This window comes from Panicum virgatum, chromosome 8K (genome assembly GCF_016808335.1).
Source record: "Panicum virgatum strain AP13 chromosome 8K, P.virgatum_v5, whole genome shotgun sequence".
In the NCBI taxonomy this organism is placed as follows: Eukaryota; Viridiplantae; Streptophyta; class Magnoliopsida; order Poales; family Poaceae; genus Panicum; species Panicum virgatum.
In genome coordinates this window covers 26,291,321-26,319,292 of record NC_053143.1, presented here as the reverse complement: position 1 = coordinate 26,319,292, position 27,972 = coordinate 26,291,321, and the positions used below count along the sequence as shown (strand labels likewise).

The 27,972-nt window shown below is 45.9% G+C and overlaps 1 protein-coding gene across 1 annotated transcript; it reads right to left on the bottom strand.

Annotated features, from left to right (window-relative positions):
* Positions 1 to 830: 830 nt before the first annotated feature.
* LOC120644293 (transcription factor BHLH089-like) lies at positions 831 to 3,343 on the bottom strand. Its single transcript, XM_039920899.1, has 7 exons — positions 2,567 to 3,343; positions 2,289 to 2,489; positions 2,129 to 2,194; positions 1,894 to 1,962; positions 1,731 to 1,802; positions 1,440 to 1,649; positions 831 to 1,304 (listed from the first exon to the last, which is right to left on the bottom strand). Exons 1-7 carry the CDS (start codon positions 3,053 to 3,055, stop codon positions 1,236 to 1,238), a joined length of 1,176 nt encoding a protein of 391 aa, XP_039776833.1. The 5' UTR covers positions 3,056 to 3,343; the 3' UTR covers positions 831 to 1,235.
* Positions 3,344 to 27,972: the final 24,629 nt, after the last annotated feature.

Here is a 27,972-nt window from a genome sequence, read left to right as displayed (position 1 = left end):
TCGTTTCTGTAGTAGTGAGCACAAAATATTCTTTTTTTGTCGTGTAAAGATGCAGTCGTCGTTTTTCTGGATACCATGAAGGACTAGGTGCCAAAAGTTCATCACAGGTTTGTATACGACTAAAGGATGGGGGAGGTAGAGGACGCCCTGTCACATATGCTTCTATGCTGGATGGAATCTTCTCCACTCTGTAACGCAACAGCTGCCTTTGTTTTCATTGTGTTATATTGTCCTCTATTTTGTCCTGCAAACGACGTGGCAAAAACGCCAACCAAACACAGTTTTAACATCATGATTACTCATTTCAAACCGTTTTGTTAATATGGCTTTGAATCTCGCACCATGAGAACAGCAAGTGTAGGGAATATATTATGCGATTAATTAACAAATTTTTGTGAAGTAAATAATTTATTGAACGTAACGTGATGTACAGACACGACACTGCGACTTTTCTTAAAATATTGTTTATAATGTAGGTCGACCAAACCTAAAAGCGGATTTTATGGACACGACAGGTGCGCTAACATATCATTGCCGCTCGGAATGGTTGTGAGGCGATGTCAGTTCCGCTCATCATGCAACCAAAGTACCTTTCTGCCATGCCAGCAGCAGTTTGGTGCTCTGGGAGAGAATATTGAGCAGGTACATTTAACCCCAGCTTCGTTGTCCGGATGAGATTAACAACGCAATCATACATTGAAGCGAGACACTAAAAGAGGTTAAGATTCTACCTAGAGTGTTGACAACAGCTCATCTGAGGGCTAAGACTATGATGAGGGGAACAAGCAATGTGTCACCTACCAAAACAAAACTAAAGCTACCAGCACCAATTACCAAAAGCAGGAATCATCACATGTATATAAAATCCATCAACTTGATGTCTAATGGACTAAACATCATTACATTACATTGAAAGTACAGTGCTTTTGCGAATTTCTTTTGGAAATGCAAGAAAAACAACATAGTCTTTTTTCGCCGTTCTTCTCAGCCTCGCTGAGTTGGAAACTTTCAGCCGAGGCGATTAGCGAGTAAGAGTCCTCTTTCTATGCACGGGTGTATGTACAATCATGGAGAATTTCCAATGATTGGAGCCCAACCCTGTTGTTAGGTGGCCCTACTCCAGACATGCCCCCGCTGCGCCATCCCCCCCCCCCCCCCCCCCCCAATTGATCATATCTCTTGCCTTGATTGGTGATCGGTGAAACTGAACTGTCCCTCAATCAACGCGTCAATGATCACGTACTGCCCCGGAACCCCATCAGCACCAGGCTTTGGAGGTCGTCCTCCTCCCACAAGCTCCCCATCTAAAAGTCGTCACAAATTGCAAGGATACTATCAGTGGCTGATAATTGTAAAGCAACTAAGATTTTGAACTCTTATGGGAATCGATATCGGTATGGAAAATGCATGTAGCCCTATCTAACAAAACCCTGACATACCTGAGAGTTAGCATTTTGAAATCCTTCAATTGAGTAGTCAGGGATGTCATGGTTGGCAAAGGTGGATGACGTTACGAAGCTTTTGGCACTGGTCACCACGCTCGGTGCCGTAGCACCTTGAGATGAGGCGTAGCAGAGCGCCGCGCTTGACCCTTCCAGCGAGTAGACTGGCAGTGGCGGTGGCGGTGCAGGCACGCACGGCTGGTTTGCCTGCGCAACGTAAGCCGTCACGAAACTGCCAAGGAAAGAACAAGAAGATCATCGATCACACTCTTGTCAGGAGGAACTTACATCTTTGGGAATGAAGCTGTCCACGCCGAGTTCCAACCGTGGGTTGACGGTCGATAGTTTCATCGACAAGAACTGTTGCAAAAGCAAAAGAATTTGTTCAATTCACAAGCATCCATGAACTTTTGAACCCTGTTCTGTCGAAAGCAGAGACTGTCATACACACCTCCACTTGCCGTTGTAGAGACTGCACGTAGTTTATGATCTCGTCAAGCATCACGGCCTTCCCAGTAACCTTCAGTCAAATGCTTTGAAAATTACCCACTGGCCACTGCTTGAAATATGTTTCAAATTCAACACACACACACACACACACACACACACACACACACACACACACACACACACACACACACACACACACACACACACACACACACAAATTTCTTGGCGTAATCTACCTTACTGCAGCCGGGGACGAGGTCCTGCAGCAGCTTCATACGCTCGCTTATCTTCTCCCTCCTCACCTGCAGACAATCAGCGTCGGCAACCACGTGAATGACTGAAGGTTTACACCAAAGATCGTAATTGAGTCAGACACGGTGTTCGCCGGCGGCCTACCCGCTCGGCGAGACTGTGGCTGTCCGTGGCTTGTCCCCGGCGAGCGCGCACGTGGATGTAGTCCTTAGGCGGCTCTGCGCCGACCTCCTTGCCCTTGCCATTGCTTTGCCCTGCATCTCCAGCCGCCGGCTTCCGCTCCTCGTCATCGGCGGCGTCCATGGAGAGCTTGCATTTCTTGGCTCTCATCTCCGGCTCCCGGGACTGAACAGCAGAATTAGACATATTCAAAGACAGGTTTTACGATGGTACAAAAATGGGGAAACAGAGACGATTAGTACTTTCGGTGTCGCCGTGGTCACCGCGTCCTTGGCCTTGGACTTGCCGCCCGGCGCCTTTCGCTTCCGGCTGGGGCCGTCGCTGCTGGACCCGTCGCTTGCGTGCTGCTGAGCGGGAGCAGGCGCCGTCGCCGGCTCGCCGAGGAGCGACTGGCTGCTTGCAGCTCGAGACAGCTTCCCGCCGGAGGCCGCGAGGCACGAGAGCCGCGCTGCGCGCTCCGAGTCCGCGCCGAGCAGAGGAGCTCCGAACGGCGCCGCTGCAGCTCCACCTCCGGCGGCGGCCGCGAGCGACGACGACCGCGACGGCACGATTGAGCCCAGCGCTGCGTCGTGCTCCCACCCCGCCACCGCGCCGGCGCCCATCAGGGCGTGCTGCACATCCACCTGCAGGGCGTCGAACGGCCCGCCTCCGACGGCGTTGGCGACAGCAGCATGATGAGAGAGCGGCCACGGCAGGTCGTGGGAGCCCCCGAGGAAGCCATCGTGTGCCATTGCCGCTGCTTTGGTGCCACGACACGAACACAAAGGGGAGCGGCAGGGGAAAGGGCGCGACCTCGAGCTCCGCGCCGCCTAAATGTATCCGCGCAGGCTCCCGAGTGCGTGCGTGCCGGCGCGAGGACGGCGGTGGTGGCGGGGAGTGCGCGTCGTGGTGCGGGATTAGTGGGCGCTTCCTCCTAGTGGTGCGCAATGTCTGTCGAGCCTAGTCGAGAAGAAATAGGAGGGAAGGGGAAGGACAGAGCTTCCCGGTTTGCGATCCGCAACCGTTAATTTCGAAGAATGTTTTTTTTTTTGGGGTGGGGTGGTGGGGGGGAGACGAGGATCGGAGAGAGATCTCTGAAAGGGGAAACTGGATGGAGCATTGGAGCCGTTTCTGGATGTAGCTTGCGGTGGCGATGGTAAGTTTGAACTTTGAAGTGTGAAATGTTAAGTTTCTTGATTCCAGTAGATCTCAAATTTAAGTGCAGGTTTCATGTCTATATATGTTTCAAAAAAAGAGTACATTTTTCTGTAGTTCCACTTTTGGAGTCTTTATCTCAGTCAGAGGATGGTTTTGAGTGGATGAATGAGATGCGGCTTCACCTTTCTTCGATAGCTTTAGTTGGTCTAACTTGGGACAAACTAGATTGAATTTCTGTGGAAATACTTCATCTGTTTGTAAATGTTTCATACCATTAAATTTTAGGTACTTCACTTGATCATTCATCTTACTATTTTCCTTGTTGATCTATATAGAGTCAAACTAAATCTTGTGACTTGTTTCATCATTTAAGGTACTTTAAGCATTACTTATATTTCTGCATATTGGCACTGTATTTTTTAATATGTAAAATCGTCAAACTTTCGTGACCTAAGGTCAACATGGTCAAACGTTTAAAAACAGAGGGAGTAACAAACTGCAGTGTCAAGTAAACAAAATGAACTCAGTTTTTTAACGGTTTTAACACAATAAACACATAAAAATACTTCCTCTGCTTCTAAATATATGAAATAATATAACTCCATCTCTTTCAGTAGAACCAAAAATTCCCAATTCTTGGGGAACAGTGTTAAACATTTGACTTGTAGCTTATATAACATATGTTATCAGTCCTCGGAACAAAAGATTTTTTGTGAAGTAATTCTTTTTGAACAATCCAGTACCCTTTCATCCCTAAAAAAACGTTACTACAAAGAAAACTAAGAGAAATTAGTAAAAGTATGAAATACACATGCTTGCTACTATTTATTAGCTATATTTGACTCATAGTAACGAAGACAAGAATTGTGGGATTGTTTTTTTTTTCCTACAGGGACGGAGTAGACCTGAGTATTTTAGATCCAGTCACGGCCGGAACCGAGGCTGTAGGGTTTTGGTCCACCCATGCTTCACCCACTGCTACTATGCTTAATGGTTGGGTTTGGTTAAATAAAATCATTACCTTAATAAATTTAGAGGGAAATCATTTTACACCTTTGAACTATCATAAAAGTCCAATTTTCAATCTTTAACTACAAAAATAGATAACAGAGGTCATCCAACTGTCGAAACCGGGCAAGTTTGGCCCATAGGGTGATTTAAAAGGTTGTTTTTCATTTTTTGAAAATTAAAAATATTCAAACTTGAACTAAAAAGTTCATAAGTAACTCATTTTAAAGCAGAAGATAGGAACCAATACCAAAATTGTTTTGCAAACATAACCTATTTGTTGGCACTCTACATCTTAGTTATTTGGATCCAATTTTTTCACATTTGAAGTATTTATTTGCTTGTAGTTATACCAGTTGTTTTTTAATAAACAAGATTCAAGTAGATCAATGATAGATAATAGATTTGCTAGTTTACATTTTTTTTAGAAAAATTTAGGTGCCCGTTTCACATATTTTCTGAATTTAAATAAATTAGTTTGGATTTTTTAGATCTAATTTGAATTTATTTTTCTTAGAAAAATAAAAAACCACTTTAGAAATCACCCTAAAGAAAAAACTTGTCCGATTTATGTATACACTATACGTTCCCCATAAATTTAAGGTTAGCCCGAGGCTAGCCTAACAATTTAATTTATGTATTTTCTAACTAGAAAATACTAGGATGCCCAGCCAAATAAAATAGTCCTAAAAAGTTTCCCATGGGACGGGACTATGCAAAAATAGGCTCAAAGTTAATCAATTTTTTGGTCCGTCCCGAATCTGATACGGTCCAAAAAATGCTTAGGTCTAGGATGGAACGAGTAGTTAAAATTTTCAGACTATTTATATAGCTCAAGTCTGCTTACTATTGATATGTTTATGCATATTTTACAAGAAAATGTAGTTTATATTTTTTCTAGAACTGCTGGAAATCCTTTAAGTTCCAAGTTATTTGCAATTGCTCAGAGAATTAACGCGCACAAGCAAACATCACGATAGCCGCAGCTGAACTGTCCATTCCAAACCCAACCGGAAGCAACAGCAAATAATTCCTGGACAGCATGTTGCTCACGGCAGAGGCATGCGCCAGGGGGATCCACTATCACCCCTGCTATTCATTCTGGCAATTGACCCCTTGCAGCGTCTCCTCAGTCTAGCAACTGAGGCTGGGATCCTAACAAGGGTTGCAAGGAACCGCGCAAGACTACGGGTGTCCTTATATGCGGCCGCCGCCGTCATTTTTCTACGACCAATCAAGCATGAAGTGCGAGCCCTGAGCCATCTGCTGAACCTTTTTGGGCAAGTTACAGGGCTACACACGAACATCCACAAGTCCTCGATCGCCGCAATTCGATGCGAGGGAATCAACCTTGACGACGTCATTGCGGACTTCGCAGCAGCTCGAGCGAGTTTCCCCATCAAGTACTTGGGGCTACCGCTGTCTGTTAGACGCCTACGGAAAGTTGACTTCCAACAGCTGATCGATAAAGCTGCAAGCCGGCTGACTGGGTGGCGGGGTCGTAACATTTCACAAGCGGGTCGTGCGGCTCTGACGAAATCGGTGCTCTCTTCGCAACCCGTCTACCTTCTGACGGCCTTAAACAGCACGAAGGAGGTCCTGGAATCCGTCGACAAGCTTCGCAAGAAGTTTCTTTGGGCGGGGGATGAAAACCTCACCGGAGGGGAAATGCAAGATCAATTGGCCCACAGTGGCAAGACCGACTGATTTGGGAGGGGCTGTCATACTAGACCTAGAGAGATTTGCTCGTGCGCTGCGTCTACGTTGGTTATGGCAGGAGTGGACGATGCCGGAGAAGCCTTGGGTGGGCATGGGCACACCATGCAGTGAGACTGATAAATTACTCTTCGCAGCTTCCACTGAGATTAGGATTGGAGACGGCCGGAAAGTTTGTTTCTGGGAATCAGCATGGGTGGCCGGCCGTCGGCCAAGGGACATTGCGCCGGATCTCTACTCCATATGCAAAAAGGAAGAATAGCAAGTTGCACGAAGCCTTGACAGACAACCGGTGGATCCGGGATCTCAGGGTTGGCCCAAAATGCAGCCTGCATCACCTACAACAACTCGTTGAGCTTTGGTTCGCCGTCATGGACACTAGCATTAATCCGGACGCGGAGGACACAATCAAGTGGAAGTGGACGGCCAACGGGGACTACACTACAGCCTCAGCATATCGGGCACAATTTCTGGGGTCAGTCAAAACGGATCTGCATCTACTCATTTGGAAACCATGGGCGCCACCAAAGTGTAAATTTTTTGCATGGCTCATTATCAAGAATAGAGTTTGGACGTCCGACCGGCTGGAAATCAGGGGCTGGCCGAGAAGCGATGTGTGCCCCCTCTGCCGCACTGAACCAGAATCGGCACATCACCTACTTGTCACGTGCCGCTATACAAAACGAATGTGGAGGCTAATCGCTGATTGGGTAAACTGCCAGCAACTGCACCCAAGTGGGTGGGACAGCACGTACTCGGTCAATGAGTGGTGGCATTTTATGGGAAAGCTTCGGAACGTTCCGAAGATGGCTATTAAATCACTCCTACTACTGGTAAACTGGGAGATTTGGAAGGAAAGGAACTCAAGAACTTTTGACCGTCGCGAGGCTTCGACTATAACTTTGCTGGGGAAAATCAAGGAGGAGGCAAGGACGTGGGGAATCGTGGGAGCCAGACACCTAGCGAGCTTCGTTGGTGACTAGCGGCTGGCCTGAGCCGCCCTATGTATAGTCTCTTGTTACTTTTTTTTTAAAGGAACCTTCCGTGGTTTCTCGCCTGTACTCCCTTCTTTATTAATAGAAATAAGCACAGTCTGTACTTGTTCGTTCAAAAAAAAAAGAAGCAACAGCAAAGCGATCTCCATTAGGTGCCTCGGATCTGAACAACCACTGCTTAACTTCCACCCTTATCTGCCAGCAATGCGTAGACTAACCTCCACTAGGCGTGCATGCTCCGCGGCTCAGTGCTCACCATCGATGGAACAGTGCTTAATCGAGCCGATTCTAGGCTCCTTTGACGGGATGGAACTCTCGAGCTCCAAGATAATGGAACATGCATGCATGATCCGTGGCAGATTTGCACGATTAGGCGTCTAGAGGTAGATGAGTTGAGATCTAGTCGGTTATACTACATAACATGCATTTGTTCCAAGTCATTTATCCTGGTTGTCTTTGGGCCAGATACAATAGGTGGCTTTTGTCCCGGGTCCAACGGCTCGCCAGGTCAGCGGGGGGTCAGGGGCCTTTTGTCTCGGTTGGAGGCACCAACCCGGACAAAAGGTCTTTCTTTTGTCCCGGTTGGTGGCTCCACCCAGGACAAAAGGCCCAACCCTTTTATCCCGGTTGGTAACACCAATCCGGACAAAAGGGTGACTATTTTATCCCGGTTGGTGTTACCAACCCGGATAAAAAGTCCCTCCACGTGACAGTTCAAAAGGAAGTTATTCTATACTGAGTCACATGTACTACTTAGGTGAGTGGGCAATGAAACCATGCACTAGACAAAAGGTCTTGGGATCGAATCCCGCGGGGTGCAAAAAAATTTTTTGCGTGTGGGACATTTTGTCCCGGTTCTGCCACCCGGGACAAAAGCCTCCAGCCTTTTGTCCTGGAAGGCGCCCTATGGAACAGGGATAAAAAGCTGTTTTTTTAGTATATTAAGATATTTTAACGATTAATGGTGTATCTGTTTGCTGATAATGTGTGCAATAACATTTCTCATCAGATAACAGAACGTCCGGGGACAAGGGAGGCTCTATCTCATAGTGGATAGAGGAGGTACGGTTCCCGTGCCTCTCTTGTTTAATGGCAATGGAAGCGCGTTGTGGGCTATTTATTGCCTAGGCTCCAAATTCTTGATCCATCACCTCAAGAGCAATTGGTGGGCATTTGGGGGGGTTTTTTTTGGCATTGGCTCAACAACGCGGTGTGTTCTGTTCTGTTTCTCGTCTTGCCGCCAGTTTGTTTCGCTAATCCCTCCGTACAGTTGGTCTGTCCGCTGCTTGCATGCACAGCTTGCAGGCAACATGGAGAGATTTATTTTTCTTGCATGCCAAATCCAATGTGGGAGGTCTTGTTGCATGCATCATGCATGGTTTATTTTTCTTGCACGTGGATCTACATGCAGAATTTATTTTCTTTCTTATGGCATGTTTATCTTCCAACATGCAAACTGCAACATTCAAGAAGGTATGATCTTTATTTCTTCTCATTTATTTTAATTTTCTTTCTATTCGTTTCTTTCCTGTTTTCATTTTTTTTACTTTTGGTCTGGTGTGGCAATATTCTTGGCATGTATTTTATCTTTCTTTTCTCTTCTCTCCTATTTTATTTTCCTTTCTTATTCTATAGTATATTTTGTCCTTTTCCATTAGTTTCTATTTTTTCTATATTTTTCATCATTTCTCTTTTATTTTCTTTTTAAAGACTAGTAGGGCGGCACGTGTTTTAAAGAACAATTATTAAAAAATAATTGAATTGTATCAAACACTTACTAAAAATTTAAAAATATTTATTAATTTTATAACAATCCAATCTAATCTAATATAAACTAACAAATGAATTCATACCACTGCTTAGAGTTATGAAAAATTATATCGCAATTTTATCAGGTAAGAGCAGGGGCCAAGCAGAGGAGGGATAAAATCATAAAAATACTCATGTTTTTCAGCCTAGCACCCACGCCAGCGTAAAATTATTTAAAAGTGATTAGATTGCATTGAACTACTGTTGAAAGCCTCATTTATTGCACAATGGAATAACCAAAGGGAGTTTACATGAGTATTTGGAGCCAATCAAATCCATGCACAGCGAGGGAGAAAGAAAGAAGACATGACTCCGTGGATCGTCATTTGAGTGCACTACACACGCCCGAATTAAACCAAACAAGCAATCAGACCTATGCGCTATGGGGTTAAGAGATGAGGGTTCAGGGTTTAGGGAACCGGCACGCTTCGATACAAAACCGGTGGGCAGTGGCAAGGATCCCACCAAACGCCTCGATTATTTTCGCTTTTGTGGTAATCTGCTTTAGAGATTTGAACTACAAGCGAGAAAATCTTCACTTCTCTCGGTCACGCTTAGATTATAAGCTAAGTGAAAACAAACAGGGCCATAATATGATTTATTTGATTTCACATCGCTCTACACGCAATATCGCTATACAAACAATAATATGATTTCTTTCATTTTCTTTGAAAACCCACAATTTCCTTCAAACCGATGCCTAATCAGGATCTCTATGAACATTATTAGGCAATAAAAAAATTCAACATATTCTCTTGTCACCATGTTCATCAACTTTTATGTCAAGTAACAACTTAGACTACTTAATGCTACGATCTGGAAACAACCAGATCGTCATGAATATTCCTTGTATGTATAGAACTTGCGCATTAACAAGCGACACGACACCCATGTGCTATAAACACTGCATCTGCAAGCAAAATAGAATCTCCAAATTTTCTAGACTTATAATCAGAGCATGTTGAGGGTCGAGGGACAGAATCTCCATGTTGAGGCTCTGGGTGTTGGGTACAATGCTAGACAAGCCATTTATTCCAAGACGATATTTTCTGCTCCAGCCCAAGACCTCAACCGTGAGCCCCTCATGGTCACTGTGCTCAATTAGTTGATTTGCCATGTCAACACTACAACTGAAAGAAAACCAAGGAGGTCTACGAATCAGAAAGCTAATGCAAAATTGCTTTCCTAGGATGGACCTTTCATTTCTATTTTGGCACGGCCAGATACCCCACCACTAAAGCCTGCACAGATTTTCCACAAAACGCCATCTTCAAGCTGTAGCTGTGAGCTGCTTCTCCACTCCAGGATAAGTAGGGAGCAGACTGTTAAGATATATAGCAAGACAATGATACAAAGTACTAAAGCTAGGCCGCTAGTGCCTAGGATAAGAAACTAAGTCATTCTTTTCTGTGTCCATCCAAACCGAGACCTATTCACATTCAAAATGGTGGAAACCTTACCGCCAAGCCATTTGTGTAGTCAAAGCAGCTGCAGATGGTATAAGCAAAGCATTAGCTCAATTGTGAACGGGCAATTAAAGTTGTGGCGAAAAAATAGCAACCCATTTGTAGAGAGAACATGTGTAGCATGATGGTGTAATAACACCAACCAGGTCGTTTGCTGGCAGGCAAAAATAGGGAACATGCATCGAATTAGGCCATATATAAATTAAAAGATTCCATTCTGTTCCATTGTGGAAAACCCCAAAGAAAGCGTCAACATTATAGGCAAACAAATATTTACCTCATCAATATGTGTATCAAAATGCTTTATGTGATCCCGCAGCAAGCATGTTCGTGCCAGGCAGCAGCACGCCCTCCAGAGTCACATTGTTCTTGTCCTTGATCATGTAAATCCCAAAGATCTATTAAACAAAAAAAAAGTTACCTAAATGAAGCTCATGTGATAAATGAGTTGAAGATTTGCAATAAGTTGAATTTCTAAATATAATAAGAACTTTATTAGTTAGAAGATTTGCAATGAGTTGAATTTCAGGCAATCAAAAGTGAATTCACAGATAAATGAAGAAATGAAGTTATTATACATTGCAATGACATTATGTCCATTTGTAGAACCAAAGGTCCAAAAGGAAGTGGTAAACATAGATAAATGGAGTAGAAACTTAGCGTTTTATGCTACCCCTAATAGATCTCAACACGTTCCGAGAAGGACCAGTTCAAGATTTTAGGTTAAAGACATTAATGGATCCTGGAATACCTCACAAAGAACTGCGCCGGTTTTTAGATCACCCTAGGCCATCTGTTCCCGACCCTGCCTTACCAAGCATCTGAAATAAAGTAACAATTAGCCTTCATTCATATTTTATTTGCAATTCTAAAGTTCCAGTGATGTAAAAATGCCACACCAAACAAGAAGAAGGCAGGGAAGATAGATCAGGGACCGCAACACAACTGAAACTTTGCAATAAGTGTAAGTAATTTTCACAGATTAGCATATTTATTTGTTATACTGCCCAGAAGCTCACCTAACAAGAGAAAGCAAAGATAATGAGTTAAAGAAAATTTATTACCATCCAAGGGTTACACCAACATCAATTAAAATGCACGATGAATTGAAGAATCAAGATAGTGTGACTTTTCAAACATGCTGTTTGCATATGCTTAGAAGCAGATTCTTTGCATGCCAATATGATCTAAGTTAGAGGTGCTTAGAACCATGCATTGCTTTGTTTCAGGTTATACCAGTTCAAAAAAAAATCCATTTTGAGAACAGAAGTCACATATCAATATTCTCTTCTAAAATACAATCTTAATTTGTCAGGTCTCCATTTATTAATCTAAGCAAACTGATACAACTTTAACAGGCAAACTGATATATAAAAAAATATAGCAGTGGCACCAACAGGCCAGAGAAGAAAAATTCAGAAAATGATGAGGTGCTGCCAAATTCAATGGCACCAGCAGGTCAAAAGAATAAGAACAATCGTTTATGGTAATGAAATTCTTCATTGTTTGCAAACAAACAGAGGTCAGTCATCAAGTAAACACACATAAGTAAGTCATCATCTATTAGATGGTACACCTATTTTAGTTAGATTTACGTTTCGACGTGTACACATTTCATAATTTGAACACAATTATTTTGATTAACTGGACATCACAGACTGAAAGAAAGAAAGATTAAACCTACAACCAATTTAGAATGTTTTTTCCTCTAGAAAGTTAAACTTCACGTTAACCTGATCCTTCACCCAATTGGTAAATTAGAGTGCCGTAGCAAAATTCCAATTTAAAACTATGCATTTATTATCCTGCATTCGATGAAAATAAAAGAAGGAATATGTGGTCATCTCTAATTAAAAATACAGCAAGAGTGACTAAGAAAATGCAGAAATCGAATGCATATAAGAAGCATGAAGCCATGAACACCGATCTATCATTCACTACAAACTTGTGAGTATTACCTGCTCTACTGATGATAGGAGGAAAAATAGTGGATCGATGAAAATGGCAATCAGGCATGATATCACAAAGAATTGATTCCACTGCTGAACAACCTTTGCATTCGGGTTCATTATTGGAATGTTTGACACAATCTTCTCAATCTTTTTCTTCCATCCACCAACACGACCAGAAATAGTATTATGAAGCTTCAAGGGAACAAAGGAAAAGCATGTTAGTACCACAGCCAACAGGTTTAAGAGCTACTATAGAAACGTTAGAACAAATGGCTTATTTCAAGGACATACCTTATTGTCTGAAGCATTCGAGCCTCTGTGGAAATGTCTTTTGTTTTTACGAGCAGGAGGGCAATTGACACAATCAGGATTATCAAATTGCCCCAAAGGTCCAGACATCAATAAGTGTTCATTCTTTGGAACCTGTCCACCTATTTCCTCCAGTTTCTTCCGGCATGATGGCATGTGGCTTGCTGACTGGTTTTCCCTACTGAAGGTCGAGGCAGCCTATCTGGTATGTTTCTACTTGTAAATGGAATGCCCAATGTCGTCTGAGTTGGTGGCTGAATGAATAGAGGCAGCCTATCTGGTATGTTTCTTCTTCATATTCATCATCCCTGACTGGTATACACATTGAAGTACTTCTTAGAGGAAATCTTGGAAGCTCAACATTTCTTAGCGACATAGGAACATCATCTATCTCCTGATCAGTCATTTTGTAACCCTGCAATGCAACCAACATCCATTGCATCAGCACATCACTTTCAGATGCGGTGAATTTAATTCATGGGAAGCAAGAAATTTATGTACCCTTTTATACACAGAAGATGCTATTGGTTGGATGCCATGGATCGAAATTACCATTAAGAACATGTCTTTTCAAAAAGCAAACACTTACGAATCACAAAGTCACCTGCAAAAACACTTAATCATTTGTGACCAATGGATGGCTGTGCAAATAAGTTTCAGACGAGAGAACCAACATATATGGAACCATATCATCTTCAACAAATTAGAGTTAGACAGTACTTCCTATTCATTTTGTAGAAGTAACTTTTCTTTTCAAATTACATTGTTCTGATAAAATCGTGAAAACTTAAAGAGGACAAGCAGCAATATTGTTTCTACATCAATTTATCATTTCCCAAATCATGGCTACCTTAAAATGCAGTGTTTAAAAATGTTGCGAAAAACCTTAAAGGACAGTGCGGCACGCACGTGCTTAAAGAACAATGTTGCGAAAAAAATAATCACCCTAAATCTTAGTTGCAACAAGCATTTTTAAGAAACTATATATAGTGAAAACAAACAATAAGGTCTCAGTTGTTGTATATGGTGAAAACAAACAATAAGATCTCAGTTGTTGTAAAAATAGACTATCTAAAATATAAAAAAGTATATAATTAAGAAAATAGGTAAATTAATGTGTCCGCGGAGGTGGCGTGGACTGTAGGACCCTCCCAGCGCGCACATGTACTGTGATGTTCCTCCCCCTCCATCCATCTGCTACCCCTAAGCCAAACATCATCATAAGAAAAATGATCTAAACATCACGAACCTATTTCAAAATAGGGAAGAAAGGGAAATCATCACCGGTATACCAAACTAAGATGAATTCAACAAACTTTTAAAGATACACATTACTACTGGAATTAATCAAGCAAGTTAAACTCCACTATTTCGCGCTGCCACAGCCCAGCAGCCGGCGTAGGGCACCTATCCTTGCTGCATCCACGACGGTCGCGACTCCGGCTATGGGCCCTGGAATCAGCTGCAGCTACCTAAACATGTTCTGTGGCTAAACAGCAAAGTGATCTATATGAAAATATGATTGTTATTTGAAAGAATGCAACAAAAACAAAAAAAAATCCATTAGTCAGCCATTAGTTCTAAGAAGGAAAAAAAGGAATGCATTATTCAAATAAAAGCTTTCAGATCAAATGTTTCCTATAAAGTTCAGTTTAGTCGTGAGTGGTCCACTTCAGCCTTCCAAGTGACTGTGAGCAAAATGAGCAGAGTCCCATACAGCATGCCTGCCTACACAACAGTGTCAAAAAAAATCTAAGTAAATCTTGTGATGACACTATCAAATTTCAAACTCTAAATCATTGACCGGTATAGAAACCATATACAAGTTAAAAAGATAAACCATTCATCCAGTACCTACACTTCAATATTGTAATGCAACATTTGCTTTCAAGCCTCAACCATTCAGAAACACCACTACTGCAGAGAAATGCATTCATGGCCTCTCACTGCGACAATGGCATAAGCATAAACATCTTACTATGAAATTTCCATCCTTCTCAAACTTTCAAGCATGAACTTCTTTAAAACAACAAACAGAAGTGTTTCTGCCCTGTCTAGTGTCCTCAGCCTAGAGATAAGAATACATTAAGATTAATTCACATGCAGGAAGTAAAAAGTAAAATAGTGATTCACCCTTCAAACACATTGGTGATGGTCTCATCCAGTTGCCAGTCTCAATCTCAATGTTGACAGAATCAATTGGCCCAATCTGAAGAAACTTTAATTTCTGCATGGTTTGAATGATTCCATCTAACATCAATTTCTACCATTAAATATTCATAACAAAAAAAAGGGAATAGCTCACCATACCCAAGCACGAGAACGTAGCACCTTGAGTAATTGTCAGCTCCCTAGAGCTCATACATCCTGAAAAACAAACAAAAAAAAAGAACCTAAGCATCACTCTACATAAGTCTCAAAAAGAAAATAACGTTATGAAAATAGCTTTACATAGTGCTCTATATTCTGACAACACATCAGCAACAGGAAGTAAAAGCACTGGTGATTAACAACATCATTCGACTTTGGCATAACATCACATATATGTACCATCTCTAGGCAAAAGGAGAAGGGGAGTGGTCTATCCAACAATTGCAGGTAGACATCACATGAATGCAATTAACTATGATCAACACTAAGCATCTACTACCAACTGTTTCAGCAGAAGAAAACGGGCAATGTGAAAATTACCAGGAAGCACATCTACTTGACGGGCATGCTCTTCGGCCTGCTGTTTTACGGCCCAGCTAGCCCACCACTTGCCCTAAGCTCTATTTATCCTACAATCCAACTCCTAGCGACACTGCCGCCGCCGCCGCCGCCACTGCCGCAACTCTTCCTTCCCCTCACGCTCTACTCCAGGCAGGACCCGATCCATTGCTGCTGGGACCCGATCCGCCGCCGGGGAGGGTGGAGGAGACCTTCCCGCAGCCGAATCTTGCCGGAGAAGGGGGCGCCGCTGCTCCATCCGCTCCCCTCTCCATGGCGCATCGCCCCTGCTCCGTCTGCTCCCCTCCATGGCGCACCATCCGGCGCAGCGCGGGCGGACCGAGCATCGCACGCGGCCGGCGAGCAGGGATGGAGGGAGGTGCGGAGGAAGATGGCGAGCTCCGCCATGGCTGCGGGGGCGCCCTCCTCCGTCTTCCTCCCGGCGGCTCCCTCCGCCGACGTGCCCGAGCGGGAGGAGAAGAAGGCCGCAAGGTGAGCGAGGAGCTGCGGCGCCCCTTCCCTGCCCTCTTCCACGGCGAGCCCGTGCCCCTCCGCCGGTGAGCCGCGCGGTTCCTCCCCTACCTCCATGAAGAAGTTTGGGCCGGGCCGGGCCGTATCGATGGCAAGGATACGTATCCATTCCTCAGTTTTTGGCCCATTTAATCTGGGATACGCGGACACGCCACGGATACGTATCCATGCCGTATCCGTGCCGTATCCGTATCGGATACGTATCTGACACGGGATACGCGCCTACACTGGCGTATCCGTGTTTCTGAGATGAGAAATGCTAGAACATTTAAAAGGAAGGCAGGCTTATGTCATCCCATAATCAGCTAAGTAAATTCCCCACAAGAGAGTGAGTGAGAGAGAGAGGGAGGGAGGAGGAGAGAGAGAGAGAGAGAGGGAGGGAGGGAGGGAGGGAGGGAGAGAGAGAGAGAGAGAGAATCAGCACCAGGTTGATACTCACTCGACATTGCAAATCGAGATTGCAAACAGACCAATATGGCAACCCCCGGAACCTTACAGTTAGAGGAATTAATCGTTGAGGTAATCTTGGTATCAAAGTTGTGCTTCAGAACCTTTTGAACATCTTCAAACAAAAGAGAAAAAGTTGGAATCAACTTTATATGATTTGACACAATCAGAACTCAATAGCAAGCAAGATTTGATCTTGCCTTTAATCAGATCAAGTTATGTTTTCTGACAACAAAAGCAAGAGTGTGAACCACCCACCTCGACGAATTTGGTGAACTTGTGGTCCCGGTTGACCACGAGCCGATGCACCTGGATTCACATCAACCAAGAACCAAGGTGAGGAACAAAAATGTATCAATAAAAGAACTGTGACGATGGGATGCGCATTCGTTACCATGGCGGGGGACGATGTTGATGCTTTAGAATTGGGAAGAACAGGGGCGCGATTCAGGGACAGAGACCCCCACGCCGCCACCCCTTCTCCTCCGGCGGCGGCACGACCACTTGGCCCGGCTCCACGCCGGGCGGCGCCTCCTCTACACGGAAGCGGCCGGCACGGGCAGCGCGGGGGAGCGAGGCCGCCGCCTTCACGAATCCGGTTCCAGCCTTCGCCGGCCACCGCGCCAGCGCGGCGTGCTCCCTTTCTTCCCCGCCGGATCCCGATGCGACGGCGAGGTGCAGCTCCTTCCTCCAGGTAGCCGCCGACCCCCGCCTCTCGCGGATCCGCTGCCAGTGCTTCGCCCCCCCCCCCCCGGCTGGCGAGGAGGAGGCCTTGGGGCCTTGCCTGCCGGCGCCGGGAGCCAGTTCGCTCGCGAGGGGGGGGGGGGGAGCAACAGCCTGGATCCGTCGCCGCGCGCTCCGCCACCGCGCAGACCTCCGCCGGCGCCGCGCGAGCTCCCCCACCTCGCCGCCCTGTCCACGGCCTGGAGCAAGGAGGGCGGAGAAGGGAGGGAGGGGGCCGGAGGACTCCGACCGCTCCTGAAAGGTCGCCACGCCGCCCTGTCCGCGGCCGCCGCCGCACGGGTCGCGCTGCGCCTCCTCGCGGGCCGCTGTGAACGGCCTCGCCGCGCCGCTGCCCCCGCCGCTGCGGCCCCTGCCCCTGAGCTCCCCGCGTGCCGCCCCTGCCCCCGCCGCGAACGAGCTCCCCGCGCGCCGCCCCTGCCCCCGCCGCGGACGGCCTCGCCGCGCGCCGCCGCAGACCCCTCCTTCCACCTCCGCGTCGGCCTTTCCACACCGCCCGCGCGCTGCCATCGAGCTCCACGGGGCGGCGGCGGCAAGCTCCAGGGGGCGGCGCACCCCCGAGCTCCACGGGCGCCAGCCGCGGAGGGGGGAGGAGTGGCAGTCGCCGACGATGGGATGTGACGGCAGAGACCCAGCACGGCGACGCAGCGAGACAGGAACCACACCGCGCCGCGGGCTCGGTCAGTGCCAAGGCGGCCTGGGCATCTACCACCGCGGGCTGGGCGTCGACCACCGCGGCCTGGGAGTCTGGGCGTGTGCTCGGTCAGCGCCAAGGGGGCCTGGGCGTCGACCTGGAGCGGGGGAAACGGCGACGATCCAGGCGAGCGAGGGCACCGCGCCGCGGGGGAAACGGGGAAACCGCGGTGATCACGGCGATGAGGAGAGCAATGAGGAAACGGGTACCAGGAGCAGGGTTAAAAAAACCGGCCGGAATCGGTCCGGTTACCGCGGTTACCGGTGTTACCGGCCCGGATCGGTTCCGGTATGGGGGCGGTTAGAAACCAGCCCAAATTTAAATTTTAAATTTGAATTCTAAAAAATGGAAAAATTTTAAAAAAATCCTAAAAATACTTCAAGGCGCGACGAATCTAATGGTGTCAAATTTTCTCAAAAATCCGTTCATTTAGTATAGTTTGCGGGGATTTGAAGTTAAATCAAAAAAGAAAAAGGAAAAAATGGGCCGGCCTATTAAGGCCCACCGGTCAAACCGGCCGGTAAACCGGTAAAACCGGTTGGTAAACCGGTCAAACCGGCCGGTAAACCGGTTGCACTAGAGCTTTTGAATTTGGATTTGAATTCAAACCGGCCGGTAAACCGGTAAAACCGGCCGGTAAACCGGTCGGAACCGGTTGCACGGGAGCTTTTGAATTTATTTGAATTTGGATTTGAATTCAACCAGTTTCACATTGCTCGTTTTCTTCTGCTGAAATAATTGGTAAACCGGAACTGGTGGCCGGCAGTTTGGGTTAACCGGTCGGGGAAAAAAAACCTTGACCAGGAGGCGGGTACGAGGGCGCGGTGATAAAAAACGGGAGGCGGCGTCGGCATCGCACCGCGCCGGCGACCGTAATCCGCCTCCGCGTTTCCTCAAACAATTTTGATTCCAGGTAGGGCCAAAAGTGATGAGTTGTGAGGTGGGATGGAGACAATTTTTGATAAAAAGGATTTCAATTTTTATGGATATAGATTGACAGGCTTTAGGTAACTGGGCTTATGCATATGCATGCACGGTGTTGCTGCCTATCACGCATTGGCTCGTAAATAAGATGATTCCTTTTGCTTGCTAGGTGATTTCTACATGCTGTAAGAGGCAACGGGAGGCCCACCTTTTTATTTATTTTTTCTCCTTTCTTTTTTTCTTTTTATTCTATTTGTCCTTCCTTTCTTTTCGCTAATCCCTGCGTTAGAAACATTTTGCATACATCATGTTTGTAGTTAATCACTCTTTTTTTATAATTATTAGTAGCATTCATAATTATTTCTTTAATTTTCCTCTTACCAAACGTACACTCTATTATATTGTTTTGATAGTGAAATTTATTTGTTGCAATATGAATTTAGTAGTTAATGATGCACAATTATTTTGGACTTTGCTAATTTAATTGCTATGTGGATTTAATAGTTTGATTGTTAACAGATCTATACTTACCTATCAAATTATTTATTCATATTTACGAACGAGTTATGCTCAACATATACTGATTTATTCATATTATAGACTTATTAGTTGGTGTGTGAAATAACTTATTTATTTTATATACTATTTGTTTAGCACGTTGTTGGCGCCTACCAACGTCACCACTGATTGAACAGTGATGACGCCCGCAGACGCCAAGGAGGTGGCAGGTATTTAACAAACTACGAATAAATCCGCAATGTACTAAATACTGTTGCAGTATTTTATCCGGAAGTATACCGGGGTGTCATTTATGTTTCCGAAAGAAAAACGGCGAATAGAAGTACATAGACTAGTTAATGAACTGATCTAGATTGGATATTCAATTGCATAAACAAGGGGTAAGATAGATAACTGGTAGGAGATAGTGTGACACACACAAACTACCATCAACAATAAAAGAATATATTCTATAGGAAGGGAGAAAGACAGAAGCTAGAACTCGAGTTAAAGGTGTTAGGCTAACTATATCTATGCTAATTTATGGTTAGATCAATAGAAGATTAAACTGGTACAATAGGGAGACCGCCCTATGGGTGATGGGAGAAGTCCGACCAACCATGCGGCTTTACGCACCTCCGACCGCCCAATCCGAACGTGGAGGATTACTGGACACGGATAGGGCTGTCACCACCTGTCTGCTACCTCTATAAACCGTAGGAAAGGACGACATCCAGCAACACATAACTAGTCTAGACACCACGTCTACATTAACAAGCGATACTCTAAACATCCTGCGTGGAGCCCCCACCCTCCGGATGGACAGACATCGCACTAGAGCAAACATACGAATGCTGGAGTAGTTGGCAGAATTCTAAAGCTAATATGTTAATCATTTCAAGCACATGCCGATCATATAATGCAAGCATCGAATGATAACACAACCAGATCACAAAATATAAATCTGATAACTCAGAATGTACTTGAAGCAGATATCGGTAACCATAGTCTAATTCTATTACAAACGACCAAAAATTACACAAGAGAACTAGAGAAGAATCCATACCAAAACTCTCGAGCAACTCCAAGGACTCGATGACTCCTACACTTCTCCTAAACTCCACTACCCTATAGACTAATGCAAGACAACTTTGAGAGGTTAGTGTGGTATGGTGTGTGTTCTCTATTCTCACCCCTCCCCTCATATTTATAGGAGGGAGCCATGGCCGAGGGGGGCTGTCTTCTGCAGCTGATCCTCGGTGAACCGACTTAAGGAACCAATGCGCTTCCTCCACGTGGCTGGTTGAAGGTGGTGGGTCTCACTATGCCGTTGGCCGACTAGGGTGGTCGGCCGGCCACCTAGTGGCCCCAACCACCCCCAACTACTGGTGTTTGGGCTGTCTGGGCCTCCTCTTGTCCTAACACTAAAGCTTGGCCTATCTTGAGCCGGTTTGGATTGGTCTTTGGGCTTCACTTGGTCCATTTGAGCCTGAATCTTTGCTCTGAATTTATCTATGATTTTATCTCGGGTCAAAGTGTGCTTGTAACATGCAAATTAGCTCGAAAACACATCTTGCAATTTTCTAACGTAAAGTGTGATGAGGGGTTTATTTGATAAATGATGCGTGTAAGAAATGCAAACTCTCATAATTTTCTGATCGATGCCTAGAATTGATCTTAAGTGAGCATCAAAAAGATCCCCCAATCTGTACTTTGCTTGTCCCGAGCAAAGTAGGACAAATCAGGTTGTTGATCAGAAAATCACTTTGACTCTTACCTACATGTCATGTCGCGGTCTATAGCAAAGATATTCATCTATAAGTTTAAATGAGTTAGCTCTCATACCTTTGCCTTAGTTCCCCGACTTGTGTCCCTGCAATCAACAATTCACCAACACTCGTGAAATTCATTAGTAAAAACTCCTACCACTGCTGCTGGTGTTCATTCTTTGAGTGTTTATGCAGGAGTTGATGGCATTTATTTTGCACTTAACAGCCGTCAACACTGGCGAGTCGACCTCAATAGTTGGCGATTTCTCGTCGCTCTCAGGCTCCGGAGCGCTAAACTACACCTCATGCATGCGCGTCGACGGAACAGGGGGGCACAATCGCCGCCTCCGCACCTGAGGGGCTGTCGTTGGCACTACCCACGTCTTCGGAATCCCGAGCACTCTGAAGAGGGAAGCTATTGATGCTCGATAACGACCCATTTCAAGGGTCATCTTGAGCCTAAAATTATGAGAATAAAATCTCATACCTACTTATGTTATCTAGTGAAAGGATCTTAAGATGCCTAGAGGGGGGTGAATAGGCAATCTGCAATTTAAACCACTTAACAAAAAGGTCAGACACAGACTAGTCTGGATACTCCGGGTATATGCCCGGATACTCCGGGTTTGGTGGTCCGGAGTATCCGGAGCTATATCCGGAGTCTCCGGGTTTGAGCGACCTGAAATGAAACTGCAAGTAACTCTGAAAGAAAAGTAGATCGAGCTAGAGTCTGAGTACCAGGGGTTTCTTAAGGTTGATATCCAACAAACAAAGTTCACTAGAGACTCGTGAGTCAGTAGATCGAGCTCAAACCCTAGAAATGAAGTCTCACAAGGAAATGACAATGAAATCAAGTAAACTAACACAAAGGAGACAAGGATTTGTTTCCCGAAGTTCACACCCGAAGGTGCTACGTCTCCGTTGAGGAAGGATTCGAGAGACGGTGCTCAAGAACCCCTATGCTCCTCTTCCAAGGGCGAGATCACCTCTCAAGCCCAAGGTTACTTACTATGGATTCCTCGGCGAGGAATGGAGATTACAAACTTCTTGTGCAACTCACAATCTTGGTTGAGCAATCACAAGCACGCCTAGCCGTCTAAGAGCACAAGGCTCCAAGAGTAACAAACTTGAATCCGCGAGCTTGACCAAAACCAAGTGCTCAAGAGATGGAAATGAGGCTCACTAGCACTAATCCTTGCTCTTGCTTGCTTCTCACTCAAATCCCGCAAGGGAATCACTCAAGAATGGAGAAGGGAGAGTGAGAGAGCTCTTTTTGGCTTAGGTTTGAGTTCTGTTCGTCAAAAGTGGCAAGAGAGGAGGGCTGAAGGGGTATGGAGGGGTATTTATAGTCTTCAGCCCAAAAATAGCCGTTGGGCGAAAGGGTACCCGGAGACTCTGGGTATATGCCCGGAGACTCCGGGCAACCCTGATTTTCAGCCCGGAAACAGCACCCGGACACTTCGGGCAATGGGGTCCGGAGTATCCGGCCCTATACCCGGAGTATCCGGGTAAGGCATGGAGAAACTTCGGTTTATGGCTCTTTAGAGTTGTTTTGTGGCTCACAATCGTTTGTATAAGTTCTCTTGAGCACAAGATCTAAATCGAAACCCTTGAACCAAGTCCTTCTTGATAGTACGGCGTTCCTATACTCAAATTTCAAATTCAAAATATAATTTCTTGAGTAAACTTGAACTCCGCTTTTTCATTTCCTTTTCGAGGGTCGTATATCGTCACTTGATTCACCTATACATGTTCACCACCTACACACATGCTCAATTACACGATTAAATGCACATGTGTTTTATCATTAACCACCAAAACCCACTTAGGGGCCTAGATCACTTTCATCTAGAAAGAGACAATTCCGCATTTCATCTTGAAAATATTGCTATATTGGAACTCGGGCAGAAATGCAGATAAGACAGGCTTCAAGTTTCAAGACACAAACCCAACCATCAGAGCAAGCTATCATCTCCTACATGAGCGTATAAAAGACGAGCGTCAATGAAAGCGATCGGGTGCTCTAGCCTAAGAGGGGGAGTGGGTGAATTAGGCACTCTAAAAATCTTAACCTATGGCTCCAACTAGTTTGCACAAAACTTAAACTAAAATAAGCTATCTAGATGTGCAACTACAATTCACCTTAGTGTGAAACCCTCATCCCAAAAGAGTTTTGCAACCTATAGCCAATCCTAGCAAGATACTACACTAAGAAAGTAAAGTCACACAAGTTGCAATATGAAATGCGGAAGCTAAAGTAGAGGGATGAGAGAAAGCGAACTCTCGACACGAGGATATATTCCGTGGTTCGGTTTGCCACAAAGGCACCCCTACGTCCACGTTGTTGAAGCACTCACGAAGAGTATCGCTTCCCGACAATCAAGTCTCTTGCGTGAACACAATCACGGTCACCTTGATCCCGATCTTCACTAAGGGAGATTGCCCACGAAGGAGGGGTCTCCGTCCCCCGCACAATGTTGTCGACGCCGCTCCACACCAAGCCGGAGGGTCGTTGACTTGCCGGAGAGCCACCAATTGCTCCAAGGGGCCGACACACCGTAATACAAGTGTGGTTCACTCTAGAACCAGCCACAAGGATCTCAACCTTGCTTATTCACTCACTCAAGAGCTAATCTAGCACTCACACTTTACAAAGCTAGTGCTAAAACCTAAGGACATGATCAATGAACTCTTGTATGGCTTGGAGGTGTTCTTGGGTGTGTATGAGATGTCTTGGGACTCCAGCAAACTCAAATGGCCGGGGGAACACATATATATAGGCCTCCAACTTGAACTAGCCGTTTAGAGCCGTTGGGCACATTTCTGCGTAGGCATCGGAACTTCCGGTGCATGGGGCATCGGTTCTTCCGGTCACTCTGCGCTCTGAAGTAGCCGTTGGTCTCTCTGCAGCAACTTCAGGGACCATCGGATGAACCGATGCTACAGCGTCGGAACTTCCGGTGACACTTGATCTTCATATAGCCGTTACACCTTGCTGACGTCATTGCACCGACGTATTGCTCCGATGGCCATCGGTTCATCCGGTGCTGAAGGCTTGGCACGCTTGACATCGTCTCTGGAACATGGTACATCGATTGCACCGATGCCTCTGAATGGACCATCGGTTCAACCGGTGCTACAGTCTTTCTTCAGTTGATCTTTTCTTGATCTCGAGAGGCGCTCAGACTTGCACCGATGACAGGGCATCGAATCTTCCGACAACCATCGGATGCACCGATGCTCATGCATCGGTTAAACAGGTGCCTCTGTTTTCTACCGATTTCGTCCAATGCATCGTAGCGATCAATTGGATCCTTCAAATTTATTCTATCTCTGGATTTCCACTATGCTTTGACATCTCTACGGCGGATTGAACTTGTCATCTTGATAGTGGATTGGACTTGGCGTCTCGACGATAGATTAGACATTGCGTCTTGATGATGAATTAGACATGTCGACTCATATCCATGAGACCTAAAAACTCCTACAAGTGTGATCTCACAAACTTGTTAGTACCATTGATTATGTTGTCACTCAATCACCAAAATCACAAACAATGGTCTAAATGGGGACATGTTCCTTACAGTCAACATTAGTGGTAGGTGTTATTGCTAACGAATTCCACAAAGTGTTGGTGTACATTTGTGAGCAGGTTGCATATGCTTGGAAATGAGAAGAGAATGCAGCCCATAAGTAAGGTGGCACGTCATCGATGTGAGGCAAAACTTTCTCGACAAATCAGGCGCATTCACGAGAATCCATGGGCCCACCAAAGCATGCAAACTGCCTTAAGACAAGCCATGCCAACCATACATGACATAGGACCCCACTTAGCAGCGTCCAGACCAAGATTTGGGATGTTTGGCTACAGTTTATGGCCGGCTGACCAACATGGTCGGCCGACCATAGGTCGGTTTTCCTGGTGCTCATATTCCACGTGTCATATCTGCATTTGATGCCAAGGTCGGTTCCAAGAGATTCCGAGTTGAATTCACGACAGAAGCGGCCATGGCACCCCTCTATAAATAGTAGAAGGAGGCTCCCGAATGAGACATCTCATACTCCACTCTCCTCTTGAATTTTCACTTATCCAGAGTTACCTTAAAAAGTTTAGGGATAGAGGTACTCATAAGGTGTGCCGGTCACGACGCTCTTCTCCAAACGGTAACCATACGAGAGTTCGAGAGAATCGGGGGAAGTGTTCTCTTCCTCGAGCATCTCTGTGCCGCGCCGAAAAGGGGTGAGACGGCGAGAAGCTTTTCCCCTGTGATTTGATACAGCTCTGGTGTTTCGTAGAAGGTAGTAGCTATGTTAGGGGGGAGGGTTGCCAACTGGTGCCATGGCTGGGTAGAACACGGTCGCCGCCATGTCCCACCGTGGCCATGGGTGGTTGCCATGGAGCTTGCAGCTCCGACCCCCGAGGGGCCTGGCTAGGGTTTCAAGAGGATTGGGGGCAAGGCGCCGGTGCTCCCCGAGCTGTTTGCCGGCGAGGAGAGGCACTGTGCTGCCTAGCCATCGTGGCCATGCGTCCGCCGGCCATGGCGTCTGTCGTCGGTGGTTAGGTGCGTGTGGTCCCTGGGTTATCCTGGGTGTGCAGGGCCATGGTGGGAAGGGGCCGGGTCTGGCCGCTGGTGAGGCCGCCGCCACCGAGCGCCGGCGTTACCCGCCCCTGTACTGTCGGCAATAGCCGGGTAATGTAGCTGGTGGGTGGGCCCGTGCAGCAGAGGCAGGGGTAGGAAGGAGGAGGGTGTAAAGTGTTTTCGGATGGAAAATAATTCAGAAATAGGTCATTTTATATTTGATTTTTTAGCTTATGTAGCAACGCGCGAGCACTCATTAGTTTGTCAGTTGTCTATCGCCTCTCCCCACCGTCGTTTCGTCCGTGGTTCCGTCCGCCCGTTTGTATTTTTTTCGAAGTCTTTTATCTGTATACTATTAAAAAAATAGGATTTACTTGTGTATTACTAAAAATTCGTTTGCACCTGTATACCATCGCGTGAACTTTGTTTGCTCTGTGTACCATTTCATCCACCTTCCGTTAGAATTAACAGTTTGAGAGCACTGACCGGTGGGACCGGGTGTGTAAATTGACCATTTAACTAGGAATGACAATTTTACCCGCGGTTGCCCGACCCGATGGGTGAGAGTATGGGTATAAAATTTTATAAGCGGGTGCGGGTACGTGTATAGAATTTTACAGTTACCAGGAATCCTGACGGGTGGGACCGATCCCCTCCCGCGAGCCGCTCTGCCCCCGTCCCGTGCTCTCCCCTGCTCCGAACCCTACCCTAGCGCCACCGCCGGCAACGGCGCCGCCGCCGCCCAGCTTCGGCCCGTCCCTCGCTAGGACCCCCGCGGCGATTCGCCGCACGGCCATGGCCGCCGCCTCCGTCGGCCCTCCTTCGCCAGGGGCCCGTGGCGATTCACTGCGTGCCAGGACCGCCGCGTCCAGGGGCCGTCGCGATGAGGGATTGCGGCAGCGGGAGCAATAATGGCAGCCCGCCCTGTTGTTCGCAGAATGGGGCAGCGACAACACGTATCACCACCGCGCGCCGGTCACAGCAATGGCGACCTCCTCCATGATGCGGTGGACGATGTTGATGTATCCCTCGCCTCAGACCACAGGAGCACAAATCGAATCCTATCACACATAATAGTCTCTCCGTTTCAAATTATAAGTCATTCCAAGAATTTTGGAGAGTCAAAATTTTTTAAATTTGACTAAATTTATATAACAAAATAATAACATTTATGATATCAATTAAATATCATTAGATTCTTTGTTAGCTATATTTTCATAATGCACATATTTGATGTCATAAATCTTTATATTTTTCTATAATTTTAGTCAAATTTTGAGATGGTTTGACTCTCCAAAATTCTTGGAATGACTTATAATTTAAAACGGAGGGAGTAGATGCATAAATTGAAGCTCTGCTGTCCAAATTGTGGCACTAATAGAAGCCTATTAGCAAAAAATCAAATCAAAATCGGAAGCGTTCCTACCCAAATTGAAGCTAGCAAAGAAGATGGGTAAGACATGGCCGCCGTTCATGGAGGCGGAGCCCAACGGCAAGCCAGGGTCGTTGATGCGGGAAAAATTCATGCGGCAACGGGTGTGTTTAGTTCCTACCAAATTTCCAAACTTTTCATCACATTCATCACATCTCCTATTACATCGATATATTAAATATAGCAAATAACTCATGTATGGAGTATTAAATGTAATTAAATAAAAAAACTAATTGCATGGTTTTGATGTACGTTGCGAGACGAATCTTTTGAGCCTAGTTAGGTTATGGTAAGACAATATTTACCACAAATAAACGAAAAATGCTACAGTGTGCTACAGTGACTGATGCGACTTTTTCTCCCCTTTTCACCTCATCTAAACACAGCCAACAGCTGGAATCGCGAGCTCGTAGATGCAACTGCGGCCGCCGGCCGCTACTTCTTGCAGGTTTCGGCTCATAAATTCATGCGGCGGAATTTATGCGGCCGCTATTCCTATTTTTCTTTTCTTTTAATTGTCATGCTCTCTACGAGTGGCTCCTTGTTCAGATCATCCCATTCCCAGAAGGCAGAAGGGTAAAATTGTCTTTGTGCACCTCTGTTAGCCTTTGTTAGTAGTCATTCTGTCTAAAATAGCGTGTAGGTAAAAGAAAGTTTATACGATGGTATACTAATGCGAGTGAACTTTTTAGTGGTATACAGGTAATCACCATCTTTTATAATGGTACAGAGGTAAAAAGACTTTTTTTCGCCTGTCCGCCTGCCCTCCTTCTTTTCTTTTTCCTGCCTTCCTTTCATATTGCCCTTCCTTTTCATATCCGCCGCCGCCCGTCCCGCCCCACCGCGCCCCCGCCCCCGCCCCCGCCCACATAATTGGTCAACCGGGCCGCACGGCACGGCACGGGCACGAGCACGGTGAGGCATGGCACGC